Source organism: Paralichthys olivaceus, chromosome 17 (assembly GCF_024713975.1).
Source record: "Paralichthys olivaceus isolate ysfri-2021 chromosome 17, ASM2471397v2, whole genome shotgun sequence".
Lineage (NCBI taxonomy): Eukaryota > Metazoa > Chordata > Actinopteri > Pleuronectiformes > Paralichthyidae > Paralichthys > Paralichthys olivaceus.
The window spans coordinates 18,592,064-18,612,824 of record NC_091109.1 but is presented as its reverse complement, the minus strand read 5'-3'; the positions used below and the strand labels follow the sequence as shown (position 1 = coordinate 18,612,824).

At 44.8% G+C, this 20,761-nt stretch overlaps 2 protein-coding genes across 3 annotated transcripts; one reads left to right on the top strand and one right to left on the bottom strand.

Moving 5' to 3' along the window:
* Nucleotides 1–3,585: 3,585 nt before the first annotated feature.
* LOC109623611 (polypeptide N-acetylgalactosaminyltransferase 17-like) lies at nt 3,586–10,272 on the top strand. Its single transcript, XM_069512335.1, has 11 exons — nt 3,586–3,876; nt 5,632–5,815; nt 6,306–6,472; nt 6,851–7,025; nt 7,196–7,393; nt 7,638–7,755; nt 7,925–8,110; nt 8,227–8,364; nt 8,848–8,937; nt 9,146–9,307; nt 9,495–10,272. The coding sequence occupies exons 1-11, from the start codon at nt 3,636–3,638 to the stop codon at nt 9,627–9,629; spliced, it is 1,794 nt and encodes a 597-aa protein (XP_069368436.1). The 5' UTR covers nt 3,586–3,635; the 3' UTR covers nt 9,630–10,272.
* A 255-nt stretch (nt 10,273–10,527) lies between these two features.
* klhl15 (kelch-like family member 15) lies at nt 10,528–20,539 on the bottom strand. 2 transcript variants are annotated; one of them, XM_069512326.1, is made up of 9 exons: nt 20,405–20,539; nt 19,272–19,359; nt 17,260–17,398; nt 16,884–17,072; nt 16,264–16,488; nt 15,547–15,708; nt 15,247–15,456; nt 14,936–15,126; nt 10,528–14,794 (listed from the first exon to the last, which is right to left on the bottom strand). In XM_069512326.1, the coding sequence occupies exons 1-9, from the start codon at nt 20,463–20,465 to the stop codon at nt 14,017–14,019; spliced, it is 2,043 nt and encodes a 680-aa protein (XP_069368427.1). In that variant the 5' UTR covers nt 20,466–20,539; the 3' UTR covers nt 10,528–14,016. The 2 variants fall into 2 exon arrangements, with proteins under 2 accessions (XP_069368427.1, XP_019967625.2); XM_020112066.2 differs by lacking the exon at nt 20,405–20,539 and adding an exon at nt 17,942–18,049.
* Between the last annotated feature and the right edge of the window lie 222 nt (nt 20,540–20,761).

The following is a 20,761-nucleotide window of genomic DNA, read 5'->3' as shown; positions in this document are numbered from 1 at the left end:
GCCTTTGGCTCGAGGAAATGTCTCAGCTCCAGTGAGAGCCAGTGTCCAGAGGGATGTCGTCAGGTCGTCCGTCTCTCTGTCCCATTATTGTGACACGACAACATCTCACAAATGTTTTAATGGAGTTTCTTACTACGAACGTCCACCTAGAAACAGGTGAAGTGATTCCAATCTGGGAGGTCAAAGGTCATGGTGACCTCACAAAACGATTTCTGCCTCTTGACTTGATCTCAGGTCCGAGTGAAGGGAATTCCTTCACAGAGACCTCATCTTTTTGTGAATGCCACATATTCAGAGCAATAAAACCACAGTGCAGAGATTCTAGTTGCAGATTCAGCGATGAAATCATTAACTGCAGCCGCACTGTGTTCACTGCGTTTCTCAAAACCTTTCTTCCTTTCAAGTATTTTTCCGTAATCACCGAACATGAACATGTGAAGTGCTGAGGCTCAACGTCTCGCTGCGGAGGAGGCGTTCACGCGAGAACTTCACGTCGTCTAAGATGCCTACAGGTGCCACAAAGAAGACAACGAACCCAGGCAGCATCGCATCAACACTGTAAAGCAGCAGCAGCAGCTCAGGACTCGAGGTTTGTGTGTGAACAAAGAATCATGAATTTATAGATGAGTGTTTTCATCCCAGGAGGATGCTGACGTCTGATCCCTCAATAAACAAGTCTGTGTTTCACACATGATGAAAACCTGTAAATGAAACTTCTTGCATACGGGACAAAGTTTACGCTGCCGGAGTCGGTAGTGACACTCGGCTAATTATGGTTCTGAATATTTCTGGTCAGTTCACAACGGAGGAAAGACGTCCTCTCACAGCTTCCACTCGTCAGCCACAGACAGACGGCAGAGGATGAAACGAGGAGAGAGGACGAGGTACGATTTGAAAACAACACGATTCACAATGAAATTCTCATCATAACAATAATAATAAATAAACCTACTACTGTTACTGCATAGCTCGGTAAAAAGCAACACTTCAGAAAATAAATAAATAGGCGGCTGACAGACGGAAGTGCATCAGCATGTGCTCTAGCCCTTTTCACAGTTGGCTCATGAAAATAAAAATAAATATCCATAAAAAGGACCAGGTCCGAAACGTGGGGTTTGCTCGTGGAGCTTCTGCTGCGAGATCAAGGCGCTGCTTGGACGTGAAAGCTTTGACAACAAGGTCTTTGCATCTGATGTGACGTGAACACTGCAGGATATGTTCCAGCGTCTGAAATTAACAGCTGACGGCCGAACGCTGGGAAAAATCTGCTTTTGTTGGAAAGAGATCATCTGAAAACACTGGCGGCTATTTTGTTCTGAAACAGCAGATGTGATAAACTGAGTTCTTATATATACCTAAGATAAGTATTTGCATTTCCCCCAAAATAAATAAATTGTGTAAATAAGTGAGTTTATGGACTTCAGGATGAGCTGTGATACTTCACCACAGAATCTAAACCTACTGCAGCTGCAACATCACACTTCACCACTAGATGTCACTAAACTCTACACACTGAACCCTTAGGTTCCCCAGGTTTCCTTATTGAAGTTTCCAGAAAGTGGATTTACTATATCCACTGATAAAGTTTGCTGTATGAAATAAATACTTTATTATTGTGCTTGTACATGTTGTGGGCACCTCCTGCAGACCTGCAGCGAGAGACAAACAGATAATGCAGCTGCTGAAGCGGCAGATGTCCTCACGGTTTCCATCTTACAGGCGCTGCAGGCGTCACACCCACTTGTCTTAGTTTGCAAAGGACTTATCACGAACTGCTGTGAACTTGCCAACCAATTATTTTCACTGTCTCTGCTGTGCCTCTCCTTCAGTCCTCACCAACCTGCTGTCTTTGTATCCTTGTGTGTTTTAGTCCTCAGTTCATATGTATCCCTGTCTGTGAGGGTTTGTCTGTGAGTAGACCTCTACCTGCCTTGTGTCAACCTTCCTACGTGTCTGTGACTCAGCCACCAATCTCCCCCATCAATAGCACAATGTGTAAACGCAGAGTCTCGACTCCCCTGGTCGACACAGGACACATCATTAGCCAAGCACACACACACACACACACACAGCTTGTAAACGTAACTCATTTAGCGTCGCAGCACAGGGGCTGGGGGATGAAACCCGTGATTAAGATGAATGATTTGTAATAACGATCATGAACCATTGCAACACTGGTGGAGAAAATCATTTCAGCACATAAGACATGTACGTTTACATCATCCATCTAAATATGAAACTAAAGAAAAAAGCAAACAACTTCAGATGGAAAATGCATCACACATATTTTTTGCTTTAAACTTATTGTTACGTGACCAAACAGCAAAGATTTGGCTTTTTACTGCATTTTACTGATTTGACTGCTATTGATGGGGGAGATTGGCGGCTGAGTCACAGACATGTAGGGAGGTGGACACACCCTAAAAAATAATTCACTGATATCAGTTATTTGTGTAGCTGTTGCACTGTTCTAACCATTCTAACTATTCTAACCATTAACAATGATGTTCACAAAATATACATGCCCAGCCACTCCCTACAATACTTGGGGGGAAAAAATGATGCTGCTTGGCTGGTTCGTCCTCCCCAAATGAGATAGTCTTCATAAGAGGCCCCATAGCAGCCATTGTCAGAAGTCATTGAAGTGTATATATCAGCCCCATCTGCAGGGCACAGGCTCTTGGTACATTCAGTTGCTCCCTTGATCACTGTCTTCGCACTACTTGTGTCAGACATTATGGCACCTCTGGTGATGACAGTCTTCACCACCTCATCGGTAGCCTGCACTTCACCATCCTGTAATAAGTAGGACAGAAATATATTTGCAGTTAGAAAATAGATGTGAATAGCAGTTGTGAATAAAACAAAACAAAGATAGTTACTGACCTTGATTCGAACTATTCAAACATTTGGGCGTGTACTTATTTTTGTAGGAACAGAAAACTAACTATGTAGACAAGGTAAGCAAACACAGAAACATTTATTCAAAAGTGGTAAACAGATAAGTTAACACCTTGCTCTTAATAATAATTATTATGTCCAATAATAAGTTGTCAACTGACTGGCATGTGGCTTTTGTCAAATCGCTCAGTTCAGGAGGAGCCTCCTGCATTATTGACATATGAAGGTTGAGTGACTGACTTTGTCTTTGGTGCAGAGATGATTTGTGAAATCAGACCCAATTAAACGTGTCATCAGTGCGGTATATTAATAAAACCTATATGTATTATATTAATCAAACTCTTCATTCAGGGAGCAAAACACATTTAACCACTCAAAATAAAATCAGTATCGGTTTAAATTTACAAAATATTTTCAAGGTTTTTACTGTTTTGTATTTGTATCTCTGCCAAAAGGCCTGGTCCAGAAAATATAAGAAAAACATGATTTCTGTGTTGCAGTTGGAGCGACGCTGTAGTAAATAGATATTAGAGGTGATGAAAAAGCAGCTCTCTGATGTTGTAACTATCTCAGGTACCTGGATCATTTCTGGTCATGTACATTGGTGAAGCTGCTCAGGTGGATTTTCCAGTTCTGTCAGTTATGATGGATTTATAAAGGTCCCAGGTGATGTACGCAGCTTTGCCAACATCTCTCATTCAGCATTCAGCGGCCCTCCCTTCCCAGACGCATTCATGGCTGTTAGGTCCAGGAGATGGAGGATTTTAGTGATACTGAACGTGCTTGCTTTTGCTGGGTTTATGACCTTTTGGACCACAAGCCAAACAGGCAGCATCCAAGAAGCCAGTGTGGAGGTTCAGGCTAATGAACGGAGACAGAGCGGCCACGAGCCACCACAGGTTCCCGACATCAACCAGGATGTTCTGCTCAAAAGGCTCCGCTCGTTGGAGGACATGGTGTACAGGCAGTTAAACGGTAAAGTCCAGTGTAACATGTCGACTGGATTTTCTCTATGAAAATAAATTCAATTTTCCTCGACTTTCTATTGACATGAAACTAAGAGAAGTCTGTGAATATTGTCCAATGTCAATTCTGAGCCTCTTACTCTGTCACATTAATTATTGAACATGTTTGACGTCATAATGCAAAAAAGAATAAAACGTCACTGTTCTTTGAAGAAACTTCACCAGCTAATAAAATATATTTAAAGAATATGTTAAATCTCTTTATGTTAATATGAGGAAACAGCAGAGGCAGAAAGAAAAACGAAAAGATGGTTTCTGAGGCTGGAACAGGTTTTTCGTACTGTGACTCATTGTCGAGGGCAAAGCCTTGTTGTTTTCAGTGATCCAGTCTTTTTCGTCGAAAGCTTCTCAGTTTTCTGTCTTTTCTTTGTCATGAGCTCACGTATGCACACAAACTGCTTCACGTTCAAGTTCACTCGTGTGGGTTCGTTTGCTGATGCAACGTTTTTAAATGTAAACAGGCATATTTTTCATATAAAGAGAAATCTGTGTGATAGATGTTGAGAACATTTGAGGGACAGAACTCAAGATGCTCAAACTGATCTTAAACTATTTAATTATTGTTCCCTCCGATCCTGAATTCATGGCACTAACTTATAATTAGATCTCTCAGAAATATCATGTAGATTATTACGGGGTGTCGTTTGTAAAGCAGCTCACGCTGAAAATAACAGCAACACTTTGTCACATTTAGCTTCAAACCATGTTTAAAAAACTGGTGTGAATTTTTGAGAGTCACTTTTTTGCACATTTACAACAATATTTGTCAACTTAGAGATATTTTAAATATTTAAATCCAAATGTTAAATGTTACACTTAAATGTTGAATCTAAATGCTAAATCTGAATCTAAATGTTAAATCTGAATCTAAATGTTAAATCTAAATGTTAAATCTGAATGTTAAATCTAATTCTAAATGTTAAATCTAAATGTTAAATCTAAATGTTTCGGGTGAAACTAAATATTTAACTAATATGCAAATTCAAATGCCGGTAACCGGAAGTACCAAAATAAAAGCTCGAGGAGGTCAGAGTGTGTTTATAGTGGTAAATAACGAATAAAACCCATCTTATCCGGGGAAATGGACTCTTGGACATGGGATATCGTGTTAATAACTACATAAAATAACAAACACGTTTGGAGAAACTTTATTTGAAGAGTACTTTGAGTTTTTAGTGTCACTTTTATGAAGAAGACTTATGACCTGTAGTCAGCCACAAGCTTTTATTTTGGTACTTCTTGTTACCGGCATTTGAATTTGCATATAAGTTAAATATTTAGTTTCACCCGAAACATTTAGATTTAACATTTAGATTTAACATTTAGATTTAGATTTAACATTTAGATTTAGATTTAACATTTAGGTTTAGATTCAACATTTAAGTGTAACATTTAACATTTGGATTTAAATATTTAAAATATCTCTAAGTTGACAAATCTTGTTGTAAATGTGCAAAAAAGTGACTCTCAAAAATTCACACCAGTTTTTTAAACATGGTTTGAAGCTAAATGTGACAAAGTGTTGCTGTTATTTTCAGCGTGAGCTGCTTTACAAACGGCACCCCATAGATTATTATGCAAAACGATGCAAATAAGAAAATCTGTTATTATTATAGTGATGACATCACACAGGAAATGTTTGGTTACGTTGGAACGTGATTCTCTGAGTAAGAGCCTCAGGGAACCTGATGTGATCTTTCGTCAGGTCTGTCCAAATCCCTGGGCCTGATCGAGGGCCTCGGGGGTCTGGGTAAAGGCGGCCTCGCTGCCTCTGTGGCTCCAGTGGAGGAGAGTGATGCTAAGTCCCTGAAGGATAAGTACGGCTACAACGCCTACCTCAGCGACAGAATCTCCCTGGATCGGACCACTCCAGACTTCCGGCCCAGCAAGTGAGTACATGCCAACACGAGAAATGTCTAACTTCAAACAACAACTAAACAAAACAGATTTTCTCATGCACCTAGAGGTATGTCATCATAGACGCAGGTTTTAAAGGCCTCCTGTCGGCAGCAGACACATAAGAAGTGTCTCAACTCAGGGGCTGCATCCTTCAGGGGCTGCATTTGAAGACCCATTGCTGACTGATGGTTCTGGTCCAACTGCACGAGACCCAATCAAAGCCTCCTTCAAGTGCTTCCTTTCTTCCCCAGGAAACAAAGGCTCCAGCGGGTGGCTCCTTCTCGGCCCAACATATCCCAGGATTCATTGCGCTTCGGTGACGAAAGCGAATAGCTAACGTGACAGGTGTTAATAAACCAGCTGCAGCTCTGTTGCTAGACAACAGCAATAAGGCCGGGACCAGCTGATGTGTCACTTAGGCCTTGGACAGGTTTCATTTAACGGATCGTACATTGTGCCTGCGTGTGTCTCTCTCTGTAGATGCAAAAATATCACCTACCCGAGAGACCTCCCCCAGATCTCCCTCATCTTCATCTTCGTCAACGAGGCTCTGTCCGTCATCCTGCGCTCCATCCACACGGCTGTCAATCACACTCCGGCTCACTTGCTCAAAGAAATCATCTTGGTGGATGACTACAGCGATGAGGGTCAGTGTTTCCCAAATCCTCCGGCTGGTTATATTTAGGAAATCCTAGATGTTTTGCTTGGGAACATGAAGGTTCAATAAAAAACAAATAACACTTTATACGATGTTATTTTGTGCAGCGGAGATGACTAAATATGCAAATGTCAAATTATAGGTGAGGTTCTTATTGGTTATTGTCATAGACTGTGAATAAAGATGGACGACATGACAGCTCCCAAATGTGAAGCCTGGCTGCAGTTCATAAATCCTGCCTCCTCCATGTTAGCAGATGGGACAAGGACGAAACAAAAAAAAGTCAAAGTAGACGAGTAAATAAATGTTTGTCACCATCTTTCCACTTTGCTGTTTGGTCATGTCCTCGTATTGGTTGGGACTGCAGAGGTGCTGAAGGGACCTCTGGAGGATTATGTGAACAAGCGCTTCCCCGGCCTGGTGAAGATCGTCAGGAACCAGAAGAGAGAGGGTCTGATCCGGGCCAGAAACGAGGGCTGGAAGGTGGCCACGGGCGAGGTGACGGGATTCTTTGATGCCCATGTGGAGTTCACACCTTATTGGTGAGTGTGGCAGTGATAATCAATCGTTCTAAGATGAAGAGAGAAGAAGTGCAGCGATGGAGTGTGAGGAAGCAAAGTGTTTTCTGAACATTAGAGCCTGTGAAGCTTTTACTGTAAAAACCCAAATATACGTCTCTTTAAGAGAAGGCCGGTGTTCTTACTTCTGTCAGGGCCGAGCCGATTCTGCTCAGAATAAAAGAGAACCACAAGAGGATCCTCCTGCCCTCCATCGACAACATCAAGCATGACAGCTTCGAGCTGGAATACTACGGGGACTTTGCCCACGGCTACAACTGGGAGCTGTGGTGCATGTACATGAGCCCGTCCAAAGAGTGGCTCAAGGCCGGGGACACGTCTGCTCCCATCAAGTAAGCTGATCCAACACATCGTCCAGAGTTTCCCATGAATGACCTGCAGCAGACCCACAGTTCTTCAAGAGTCATGAACAAAAAACCTCCAGTGTTTCTGCTGCAAACTGAATTTACAAAAACACAATCACAGATTCACATACTGAGCTTCTGCACAAAACCACATTCACACAGACAACTGCAAACAGGCTCTGATTTCCATTTACACACCAAACGTGCTCATGTTGTGTTTCCATCGCTGCAGGACTCCTGCCATGATCGGCTGCTCCTTCGTGGTTCACAGCAGTTTCTTTGGTGAGCTTGGCCTGTTCGACCCGGGGATGCACGTCTATGGCGGAGAGAACATCGAACTGGGCATCAAGGTTTGCGTGTCACCCACTTTCCTCTTGTTCTTGTGCAAACATCCCAACAAACCTCCTGAGAAATCCACGTGGGACTGATGTCAACTTGTGTTGATGTTCTTCCGCCCCCTAGTGGCCAAACCTGCATTACAGCAGCTGTATCTGTTTCTGTATTCTTTGTGCCCCACAGGCGTGGATGTGTGGGGGCAGCATGGAGGCCATGCCTTGCTCCAGGGTGGCTCACATTGCGCGGATGAAGAAACCCTACGCCAACAACATTGGCGTCACCACACGGCGTAATGCTCTACGCGTGGCTGAGGTCTGGATGGACCAATACAAGTCCACTGTCTACATGGCCTGGAACATCCCCATGGAGGTGAGAGACGGAGACAACTCATAGATATATTTACCACCGTGCTCTTCTTCTGTTTATTGCACACAAACCGTTGGTGCTGTCGATGGAATCGTCTGTGGCCTCTTGTGCTCGTGCAGAACAACAGCATTGATATCGGAGACATCTCGGAGAGGGTCGCACTGAGGAAGCGTCTGCAGTGCAAGAGCTTTGAGTGGTACCTCGACAACGTCTACCCAGAGCTGAGGAGGTACAACACTACGCTGTTCTACGGCGAGGTGAGTCAGAAAACTGGCAGGGAGGAGGAAGAAGAAGAAGCTGGTTCATCTAATCGTTTGTAAAATTCTACAAAATCTTTAAAATGTGTTTTTTTCTGAAACCAGGTGAGACACAGACTGTACGTAAAGATGTCACATCCCGGGTGTGGGGGGAGGGAGCCGTGATATCACACTCGACCAATCACGAGTCAGCCTCAGCTGTCAATCATGACGTCTCTGCCACATCAAATAACAAATTCAAACCAAAATTTGCCAAACTATCTTTTGTCCATCCATTAACATGGAGAAGGCAGGGTTTGAGACTTTTACTGCAGCCAGCCACCAGGGGGGGATTGAGACACTTTGGCTCCACTTGTGGGTGCAGTCATGTCGTCCCTCTTTATTTAAATGCAGTCGTTCTGATTTCTGGAGCAAATATTCAGACTCAGAACAAAGATCATTTGCACAAAGTAAACATTTTTAAAGATGCTTTTTTGATTCCAGGTTCGTAACTCGAAGGCGACTCATCTGTGCTTGGACCAGGGCAATAAGGAGAGGCCCATCCTGCATCCGTGTCATGGCTGGGGTCCTCAGGTACAACATGGACGACACACGATCAATACAACTTTCCTTCAAGTTCTCTGCATGTGAAGAATTTCAGGGGCTTCTGCTCCAGACCTGAACTCAAGTCTGGAGAAGAACAACTCTAATTAGCTGGGTCCTTTCACGCTTGTATTTACTTGCATCTCAGATTAAAGTGTAAAAACTTCAGGAACTAGAGCGGCCTTCTGTTCGTCCTCAGATCGGACGCTACACCACAGCAGGCCAGCTGTTCCTGGGCACTCTGGGCAGCATCGGGGAAGAAACTCGCTGTCTGGTGGACGACAACATCAACTCCTCTCCTCAGCTCCTCGACTGCGACAAAGTGACCGACGTGAAGCAGAAGACGTGGGATTTCTCCCAGGTAAGAAAGGAAACGCGTTGGATCATTCCTCAGTCCCCCTTCAGCTCGACCAGAGAAGCTTTGAGAGCTAAAGAGTCTTAAAGACAACATGTGTTGTGTGTATGTCCACTTTTATAAACGACCACAACAGTTGAATTATCTGTAAAACCTGTGAAAGCCTGAGGGTTGTTTCCTCCTGCTCCTCCAGGATGAGTCGATCATAAATCGATCCTCTGGACGCTGCCTGGAGGTGATGGAGGCGAAGGTGGACTTTGGCCAACAGTTGATCCTGCAGACCTGCTCCGGCCAGAAGTGGAACATCAAGAACAGGGTGAAGCAGTGATCCACTCGACCTCCACCTTGTTTGTTTGCAGGATTACACAAAAACTACTCAATATTTATACTGTGAGATTTGAAGGAGGGGTGGGACATGACTCCAGGAACTCAATATATTTCTTTAATAATAATAATCATTCAGGGATCCTAATAAAACTCAGACATGTTATGGGGGCTGATAAAGAGTATGTATATAATATATAGATAAGTGAAGTCTGAGTGAACTTTAACACTTAAAACGATCATTTCAGTAAAATGCACCGAGCAGAACACATCAAATGTGTCAGAGAAACTTGGATCAACGTCTTAATGACATTAAAACCTGTTTTTATTAAAGTCTCATCATACTTTGTGTTAGGGCACTTACTGCAGACCCTCAAACTAAATCTCTCTGTTGAGGTCTGCTGGGCTAAAACCTTTTTAATTTAAATGTCACGGGTACATTTGTTTTTCATTTGTTATAAAATTACTTGAAGTGATGTTAAGCCTTAAGAGCAGAGCCTCTTGTGGCCTGATTGTAATTTAATGTTTGGGACGAAGCCGAGTCGATTTTTTCCAGGTTTTTTTCCTGTTCCTGCAGTTTGTTTTAAATCATGGTGAATTGTGGATGGAAAGTTTTTGTTTAATCCAAATAAAAATGATCAGATCTATGTTTCGAGTTTTTATTTTCAGTGTCTATTAGATCAACTTACCCTTGAACCTCTGTTATTTTAGTTTTTAAAGATACCAAAATATTACATTTATATCAAAAAATTACATATATGTTTTTATAATTTGAAGAAATAACTGCTTGATAACTTGCTGACGACAGAATCAAGTACAGAAACAAATAAAACACAATAAAGAAATCATGAAGAAACGCAGAAAATACAGACGGGAATAAAACACACTGAGAAAACTCCACCTGAAAGTTGACCAATATGAACATTTATTTCTGGAAAGTTACAAATCGTTTCCAAAGAGTTCCTACTCAGATTATAAGATATGTTAATCTGATTTTACTTTCTTATTCGGATACAGTCGTTGTAGCAAGGTATGTGTTTTTTTTTTAATCCTCTATCTGTTTTCCTACTGACGGACTGAAGACTAAAGGATGCTGCGCTAGGACTGAATGTGCCTCAACTCAGGACAGCAGAACTTTAACGGTTACGTGTTTCTTCTTCAAACAGCGACATGACGAGGAGGAGGAGGAGGAGGAGGAGCGGACTGTAGAGTGATGCTCATGGTAATGGCAGCAGATACAGTGACACATGAGAAAACCGACCGTGGCGTTTTAAACAGCTCATTTCCTAAACCAGCCGCGCTGCTGACAGTGTGAGCGTGGATACGTTCAACGTGTGATTCCCCCTGAAGTTATTCTAAAGGTAAAAAAAAAGTAAAAAAGTTCCCAAAGGGGAAAATAACATGTGACAAGTAGGAAGAATAACTTAAGACACTGGATTTTAAAGTAATAAAATGAAAGTTTGAAGAAAGTTTTGAAATTTGGGATGAAAATGTAGAAACTCTCATTTCCCTTTTACTTTGATATTTTACCAGCTGATGAAGTTAAAAAGTCAAAATGTTTCCAGAAGGACACGTAGGTGCAGTTCAACGGCTGCAACGATCAGAACATTTGAACCGATAGTTGTTTCTGACATTTTCAAGTAATAAATGAAATAAATGAAATGAGCTGGTTTCTAAATTGTCAAATTTTGTAAGAGACAGATATTTTGATTTGGTTCAATCTAACATTTGAAAATTTCGCCTTTGGCTCGAGGAAATGTCTCAGCTCCAGTGAGAGCCAGTGTCCAGAGGGATGTCGTCAGGTCGTCCGTCTCTCTGTCCCATTATTGTGACACGACAACATCTCACAAATGTTTTAATGGAGTTTCTTACTACGAACGTCCACCTAGAAACAGGTGAAGTGATTCCAATCTGGGAGGTCAAAGGTCATGGTGACCTCACAAAACGATTTCTGCCTCTTGACTTGATCTCAGGTCCGAGTGAAGGGAATTCCTTCACAGAGACCTCATCTTTTTGTGAATGCCACATATCAGAGCAATAAAACCACAGTGCAGTGATTCTAGTTGCAGATTCAGCGATGAAATCATTAACTGCAGCCGCACTGTGTTCACTGCGTTTCTCAAAACCTTTCTTCCTTTCAAGTATTTTTCCGTAATCACCGAACATGAACATGTGAAGTGCTGTGGCTCAACGTCTCGCTGCGGAAGAGGCGTTCACGCGGGAACTTCACGTCGTCTAAGATGCCTACAGGTGCCACAAAGAAGACAACGAACCCAGGCAGCATCGCATCAACACTGTAAAGCAGCAGCAGCAGCTCAGGACTCGAGGTTTGTGTGTGAACAAAGAATCATGAATTTATAGATGAGAGTTTTCATCCCAGGAGGATGCTGACGTCTGATCCCTCAATAAACAAGTCTGTGTTTCACTCATGATGAAAACCTGTAAATGAAACTTCTTGCATACGGGACAAAGTTTACGCTGCCGGAGTCGGTAGTGACACTCGGCTAATTATGGTTCTGAATATTTCTGGTCAGTTCACAACGGAGGAAAGACGTCCTCTCACAGCTTCCACTCGTCAGCCACAGACAGACGGCAGAGGATGAAACGAGGAGAGAGGACGAGGTACGATTTGAAAACAACACGATTCACAATGAAATTCTCATCATAACAATAATAATAAATAAACCTACTACTGTTACTGCATAGCTCGGTGAAAAGCAACACTTCAGAAAATAAATAAATAGGCGGCTGACAGACGGAAGTGCATCAGCATGTGCTCTAGCCCTTTTCACAGTTGGCTCATGAAAATAAAAATAAATATCCATAAAAAGGACCAGGTCCGAAACGTGGGGTTTGCTCGTGGAGCTTCTGCTGCGAGATCAAGGCGCTGCTTGGACGTGAAAGCTTTGACAACAAGGTCTTTGCATCTGATGTGACGTGAACACTGCAGGATATGTTCCAGCGTCTGAAATTAACATCTGACGGCCGAACGCTGGGAAAAATCTGCTTTTGTTGGAAAGAGATCATCTGAAAACACTGGCGGCTATTTTGTTCTGAAACAGCAGATGTGATAAACTGAGTTCTGGTGGTTGTTGAATTCAAACCCACAGAACGTTTCCGACTGTTCCACGCTCGAGGTTTAGAGGTTAAGTTTACGATCGAAATGTTCTTTCATGAGGCCTGAAATTCCTCAAATATTCTACCATATATTCTGCAGATTTCGTGGTGGACTCACTTTCAGTTCACGAAAAGACACGTCAGCCAGAAAGTTAATTTCAGATGCTGCTCGATGTCTCCAGCATCACAGCGTCCTGTGGCGCCGGAGCTGCGAGGAGGGTTCGCTGTGCGCTTACACACAAAGATCCAACCGGGTGAGTGCAGGGAATGTAGATGACGGGGAGTAAAGCTCTGCCGGTGATTCCACGGATACCGGAATCCATCTTTCCTAAGCAGGCGGACGAGCCCCTTTCGCTGTTCTAGTACGACTTTGGGTTTTTTCAGCTCACTCTCTCATCCACACACAAACGCTCTGAAAACGATGAGACGGAGGAAGGAGTGGGGGGGGGGGGGGGGCGCAAAAAGACGTTGTGCGAACATGAGCACAGTATCGTGGATATCTGGAAGTAACGAGCAGAGTTTGGGCTAAAAAGCTGGAACGCACTGGAAGCGAAACCTGAATTTACCTGAAATTGTACAGCTGGTGGTAAACTGAAGCAGAATCTGGAACGATGTCGCTGTGTCTCAACAGTCTGCTTCATATATCTGGAAACAGGCTCTAAAATGAACTACACTACAGTATATAGTGTTATAGTTAGTTTATATACCTCATTGTATGCTGTTATATATACTATTAGTATTGTTTGATTGAAATAGCCGCGGTCAGAGGTTTGCTTTAGCTAACTAGCGACCTAATTGATTAAAGATATACAGGAGGTACGTCTGGATTTAAATAGAATAAAATCCAAACACACGTTGACGTGGTGAATGAGTGATTCTGACGCTTCCAGTGCGTTTCTGCAGTGAGCCTGACACGACAGCCTAGATACAGTCAGTGAGTAGAACAGGAAACTGACCACAGTCCAAACATAAACCAGCAGAATGAAACTTTTTTTTCTCCCCACGATTAGTTTTCCTTATTTTTCTGAGAAAGCTAATTCTGAAAATGTTCCAGCTGACTGTTTGTGGCAACTCACCACGCCAAGCTTGAACTGCCTTCATGAAGAAGAGTCAACCTTTTCCTCGCCCTGGGTAAGTGCTGATCTCTCGTTTAAAAGCCTGCACGTCAGGTGAGTCTCTCCCGCCTGTAAAAACCTGACGTCACAGCAGGAGACTGCAGTCGTCGATCAGTGCATCTCGTTTCTATAAAAAGGAGGCTTACTGTGGAGCAGACCTCAGCTGCAGCGTCTGACGTGCTCGAGCACATACTCTGGGAAATGCAGACTGCACACCTGCAGACCGTCCAGTTTGCAAGGCATCCTGGGATACTCATCCTCCTTCCACTTGTTTTCGTCAGGGTCGAAGGTGAGGATGGAGTCACTGTAGTGGCCGTTGTAACACAGGCCACCCAGCACCATGATCTGCCTGTCCAATACCGCCACCCCGTGGCCGCTGCGCCCTATGGGCATGGAGGCGAGGATGGTCCACTCGTCAGTGTCTGGGTCGTACACCTCGGTGGACGGGCAGCCCTGCGACTCGAAGGACGCCCGCAGGATCACGCACACACCACCAAACACGTACAGCTTCCCGTTGTGAGAGATCATCTTGTGGAAGCAGCGGGCGTAGTTCATTTTGGATTTGTTCTCCCAGCAGCTGGCTTGAGTGCCGGGCAGCAGCGGTCCCCTGCCAGTGCGTGTCCTGTGTACGTCCGAGCCCCCCGAGCTGCCTCCCCCTCCTCCTCCTCCCCCACCTCCCCCACCTCCAGCTTCCCGCCCTGGATCGAACACACACACCTGTTTGGAGGTGGAGGAGGAGGTGATTCCTCCAGTGATGTACAGTTTCCCGTTCAGAACCGTTCCCTCGTGACCGTACTTGTTAACAGGGTACGGGTCCACAAACTCCCAGCGGTCCTCTGTGATGTCGTAGCGCTCTGTGGAGTAGAAGGTCTCGTCTCGCGTGCGGCCCGCCACAGCATAAATAAACTTACCGATGACGCCAACGGCAAACTCCGACCTGCAAACAACAAGCAGCACGAATATGGATCCACAAATGTTTCATTGATAAAAAGAAAGTCGGAGTAGCTGCAAAAAAAAAAAATCACTTTTAAATTGAAAGTGACAATAGAGCAAGAAAATAAATAAACGCTGCTCTAACCTGGGCACAGACATGTCCGCCATGCGTAGCCAGGAGTTCTGTCGAGGGTCGTAGCGATAGACTTTGGAGGAAGCGTGAAACTCTCCGTCGGGCCCCAACTCCTCTCCGCCCAACAGGAAGGCAAAGTTGTTGACGATGGCCAGGCAGTCCGGTCGTAACGGCACCTGAGGTCCCTCGAGCTCCCACCACACCTGAGGGATCGTAACACTGATTACTGAGCCCCAGTCAAACACTGTTTTCAGATCAGATCATGTAAAACGTCTGAGGGATCACAGTTGTGCTCCCTAACGAGTGGAAGCAAAGGCAGACACCTTTGGGCGTTGCAGCAGCAAAATCTTGCTGTTGACCATACTGTGGCCGATCATCCCCCTGAAGACGGCGGTCTGCGGGCGGACGGAGCGGATGCGGTTGGAGCGCGTCTCCACCAGAGGTTGCTGGTTGACATCGTGGAAGTAGCTGAGCGCCTGGTCCACCTCCTGCCTCAGCTGTCGGGAGTAACGGTAAAACTCTGACGTCTTCACCTGTGGAGGGGGAAGAGGAGAGAGGAAGGACACCGGCGATGCGCCAGACTGCAACACACAATATCAGCCTCAGTCTGCGTCGGCACTTACCTTCTCAAAGATGTTGGCAGGCGTCATGAGGCAGAAGCGGATGGACTGCACGATGGTGTCCGTGTGCCTCCAGCGCCGCCGGTCGTGTCGCAGCCACGCCTGAACCGCTTCGTACAGCTCGATTTCTGGGAAGCGGCTCAGAGCATCGCTGTTCAGGTACGCCTGGTTCAGAGGCGAATTTTGCAAATGTTACCGCTGGTTCACTTGTGAGTGAATCATTTAAAAAGACTCAACCAGTGAGAAGTTATTCAGACCTGAACGGTCCCTGAAGTTTACTCTGTGTTTGTTTGACTCGCTCTTCAGTTTGTGAGACGTGTATTTAAACACAGAGAAAACATTTTGCACACACAGTTCACATATTAAAATAATCGTTCATTAACTGTTATCGAGGTAAAAGTGTGAAATAATCATGATATTGATTTGAAGTAATATCGCTCAGCCCTTCTGTGAAATATCTCAATGTCCTCACTATACATTCTTTAAAAACACTAAGTGATGAGATTTGAATAAAGGTTTTTGTTAATGTTTATAAAATACATTCAGGTGATGCTGTTTGTAGTAATCGGATTTAAACTACTGCTACATATCAACATATAGTTGTCGATAGATCTGCAGACAGAACTCACTGACGTGGAACAGGAATGTCTGAAAGTGTATTTATAGCTGTGCTTTGCTGTGAGTCATTTGTGGCTTCGAGTGTTTGTTCAACAATCAGACCTGCAGTCTCTCGAGGCTGAGGTAGGACAGGAAGTCGGGTCGGCTCATGAGGGGGACAAAGTTGTCAAGTAGGAAGTTGTCAAGCTGCTCCTGGACGCCCTCCACGCCTACGCTGAAGTCCTCCAGAAGCCGCATGACCTCGGCACAGTTCTCCAGACAGATCTTGGCCAACAGGAAGGAGCAGCAGAACTCCACCGCCTCCGTCAGCTGGACGTACATCGCCGCCTGCCGGGACAGGAAGACGAAGCGTGAGGGAGAAGAAGCATGATTACTGTGACCTGCACTGAACTCAGGACAATCTCTTAAAATTATCCAGAGGAGCTGGATGTGAGTCAGAGACTCTGGACATTCTCTGGAGTTAGTTAGCAGAAATTAGCCCATGTGAAACTACAGCAGGAAAACGTCCAGAGGATTCACAGCGATGACGTTTCTAATATGTGATAGAGGCAAATGTGAAACAAATTCAAATACAAATATCTCAGGAGCAACACGATTTCTGAAAAATGTCCAGAAAATTGTGTCTGGACTTTTTCGAAGTTCGTGTTTCTCCTGAGATATTTTAATTTTAATTTGAAAACATCTAATGTGACATGAACAGAAACCTCTTTCTCGTACGCTACCTGCAGGATTTCTTGGACAGTGGGCATGCTGAGCTCCAACGAGCCGTAATACATGAATCGGAGGATGTGGCCGAACCCAGCGGCCGTCAGCCCCTTCATGTGGATCTTGTCCTGGTCCCTCTCCCTCATGTCTGCTGTGAACATGACCCGGAAATAGTCGCTCTGTGTGGCCAGAAGCGCCTTGTGGGCCTGCAGGAGAAGAACATTTATTACTGGAACAAATGAGAACAAACATTATACACAAATCTAACATGCACAGACACATACGGTGCTTTTCTATTTTCTAGTCTGATCCTAAAACTAGTTTTCTGAACATGTGAGTGATGGATGGGGATATATAATGTCACGTTCGATCCTGGATCAAACATTTGCGTACCTGGAAGTGGTGCTCCTCTATCAACAGCGTGACGTCCAGCAGCAAGCGCTCTTCGTACAGCGCCCGGAAGCCCGACGACACACTCCCATCGTGCACCTGGGACAGGTACACCTCCACATCCGCCCCCGACATCACACACCTGAGGAGTGAATGAGAGGAAGGAGCCGGACAGAGGGAGAGAGGGTGCGGTGTTACCACAGGGTGAAACACTGACGCTGGCTGCAGATGTCTAGTGCACGGATGAACTAGAACAAACTGAAAAATAAATTCAGCAAATACAAACACGTGAGTCTCTTCAGGGAAATGATCGAGTTTGTACGAGTGCTGCTGGAAACAGTAAGTCTGGGACTGAGAGGGCGTTCAGCATTCAAAGCTCAGCACTTCAGCTGCTGCTTCTAACAAGCGGTGGTTCTTTCGCCGCCAAACATAAAGTGTGTGACTCTTCGCCGACACACTGGGAAATCTCCACATCTACTGCAACAGTCAGATCAGTGGAGGATAAAGAGAGAGAATCCTTAAAACACACTCACACACACGAATCAGACAGAAAAGATGAAAACACACATTTCATTCATTTTGTACAAATTTTTTATGCACAAAAAAAGACAAGAGACAAACACGTCCTCCACACACCCACAGGAACTCATTCATTTCAAGTGCTAATGTACACACATACACTCACCTCTGATTGGCCACGGGCATGTCAGTGGGGTTGTCCGAGCCAATCAGAGGACAGTGCCCCTTGTGTCCAGTAGATCCTAATAAAGTCCCTTTTCTGTGCGTCAATCACCTGAACGACAAAGCCAACACAACCACCACGTTAAAGCATGAACGTCTTCTTTGTTTTTATACGTCTTTTACATGCAAGAACTTCTGCGAATGTTCAATACCTTCAATCACGGCCACAGATACGCAGACGCCAAAACTTTACACCCATGTGCACATTTGTCTTCACGTACAATTGGCCACATCGTGTACTTCAATAGAGGAAGGTGGGCAATTTGTTCACTTCTCATATTTTTGTTATTATTATTAAATACTGATCAGTAGATTCATGACGTTACATTCCTGGTCTCATTGTGAAAATAAATATTACACATTATTTATACATTAATATTAGTAACAGCCCTGGAGAGTTAATGGTGAGAGGATTGTTTGAGTTCACCTGCGTCTTGTTTTAACATTGTGCTCCATGAAGATCGGACCTGTGGGTCCCTCACCTTATTCCCTGTTCAGTTTATAAACTGTCAAAAAACTGTGAGAAAGCTAAATTTCCCAGAGCTTGAAAAACATCTTACAATTACTCCTTTTGTCAAACGAACAGTCCAGAACCCAGAGAGAATGAAATTACAATCATACATGACAGAGAAAAGCACCAAGTGAAGAATAGTTGCTCCTCTAACCATGAAAAAGACGTCAGAGAAGTCAAAGATGAACAGTCACATGATCAGACAGGTGGCAGACAGACTCATCTGGAAGACAACATGTAAAATGATCGTCCAAATGTTCTGTTGTCAACACACATCCTGCTTCAGCTTTGACTTTGTGCCCTGACTGAAGTTGTGTATTTAAAGATTTCATGGTCAAAGGCAGATCTCGATCAGAACCAGGTTCAGATCATCTAGAAAAGCTGTTGTCCGACTACTCAGGTTTTTATGACCTTTTGGAGATTATTTAGTAATTTATTTTGATGGGCTGGACTATTTAGAAGTGACTTCAATTTATGTAATGAAACTTTTTTTTTAAACAAGTGACCCTCATCCCTTCACACGAGGGTGATGCTCAGCTAAAAAAACATGGAGGCCAGAGGGATTCAGTGTCTTTCTTAAGAACACTTCAGCGGTACGATGTCGGACCAGGCTTCAGGCTCTGAAACATCCCCAAGTACACAGGACTGAAGTGAAGCTCGCTGTGTGAGTGAGTGGATGAGGAGTGAGAGGGATAATGAAGGAAAGCTGATAGTTTGAGGAGTTTAGGTCAAACGTGCAAAGTCTTCAGAGGGGAGCTCGTACCTTTTGGAGCCCGGGCGAACAATCACAGGCTTTGATGGCTGAGAGCTAAGGGGCCGCTCGCATTTCCTGTGTTTATGTTTCCCTGGTTCTGAACAGAGGAGACAGAGAAAAGAGCCGTGAGACAGTGAAGGGCGAGCAGAGACCAACAACATCACGGCAAACTACTTCAAAACTCACAAACATCAGCTGGACGACACACAACAAGGGCAGCCTGAGACACGTAAAGGTATTTTACCTCATACACATTCACAGTCATTTAAGAAATTCTTAGTTTAGTGATATTGAAGTTGTATTTATTCAAGTGCAGATAAATTAGTCGACATATAAATTGTCTGCATCAATATTTTCGTCCCCATAGCAGCCGACAGCTTGAAGCAGTTTACTCTCCTGTAAAATGAATCACCTGCTCCGTGATGTTTGCCTGAAAAGTGACATCAACAGTTCATCAGTTATCAAGACATTTGCTGTTAAGTTTAACTGACTGAGGATTTGATCAACAACCACGTAACTCAAACGCTTCAAGTGAAACAGCAGGTCCTCACTTGTGAGTTAATCACGTCCCCGTGAAAACTAACGACAACTACCACGAGTTTAAATAGTTGAAACTCAGCAGACTGATCAAATACTCCTCTTCACTTCTAAACACATGTGGAGGCGAAGCCGCTGAACTTGGATTCTGGTGAATATCTGACAGAACTGGTGAAGTTTGGTGTTGACCAGTAATCTAAAAACATGTTGACAGTCTGCACAGAGCTAACATGCTACTGACACACACACACACACACACACACACACACACACACACACACACACACACACACACACACACAGTGAGGCTTTGACACTTGAACCCAACACCAACAGTTTGAGAGAGAACCCCCCCCCCCCCCCCCACCGGTGGTTCCACCCTGTAGTTTCTATGAGCAGGGAGAGCTAACATGCTAACAGCCAGGTCCCGGACAAAGGCTGCCGCTGCGTGCAGGAGGAGCAGCAGGAGGAGGAGGAGGAGCAGTCTGTCACGTGAGGGAGAATAAAAGCAGAGCGAGATGTGACAGAGGAAACCTCCCTGCAGCTCGGACCCCGCAGGACCCGGGGAGCAGCGTTAGCTTAGCCGCTCGCTCCGGACGTCTCACCTCGGCGGTGCGAATCCCCACAACCCCTCTTCGACCAGGCAGCTCTGGCTCCTTCGGACATGAAGCTGCGGGGTTCGATTCCGGGATCAGGAGAGCGGGCGGCAGCGGTGCTGTGCCATGTCGGGGGGGGGGGGGGGGGTCGTCCGGCGGCCGGACGGTGAGAGCGCCCCGCACTCGGCTCTGAATTAAACGGCTAACAAACCACAGCAGCACTCGCGCTCCAGCGACGCCATTTTCTGCGCCTGCGTCATTTCCCTTCCGGGCGGAACTCGGGGGCGGAGCGCGGCGCCGCCGAGATCGCAGGTCGGACAGATGTCTCACTCTGCTCCGTTTTAACGCAAAACGCGCTCGCTGCAA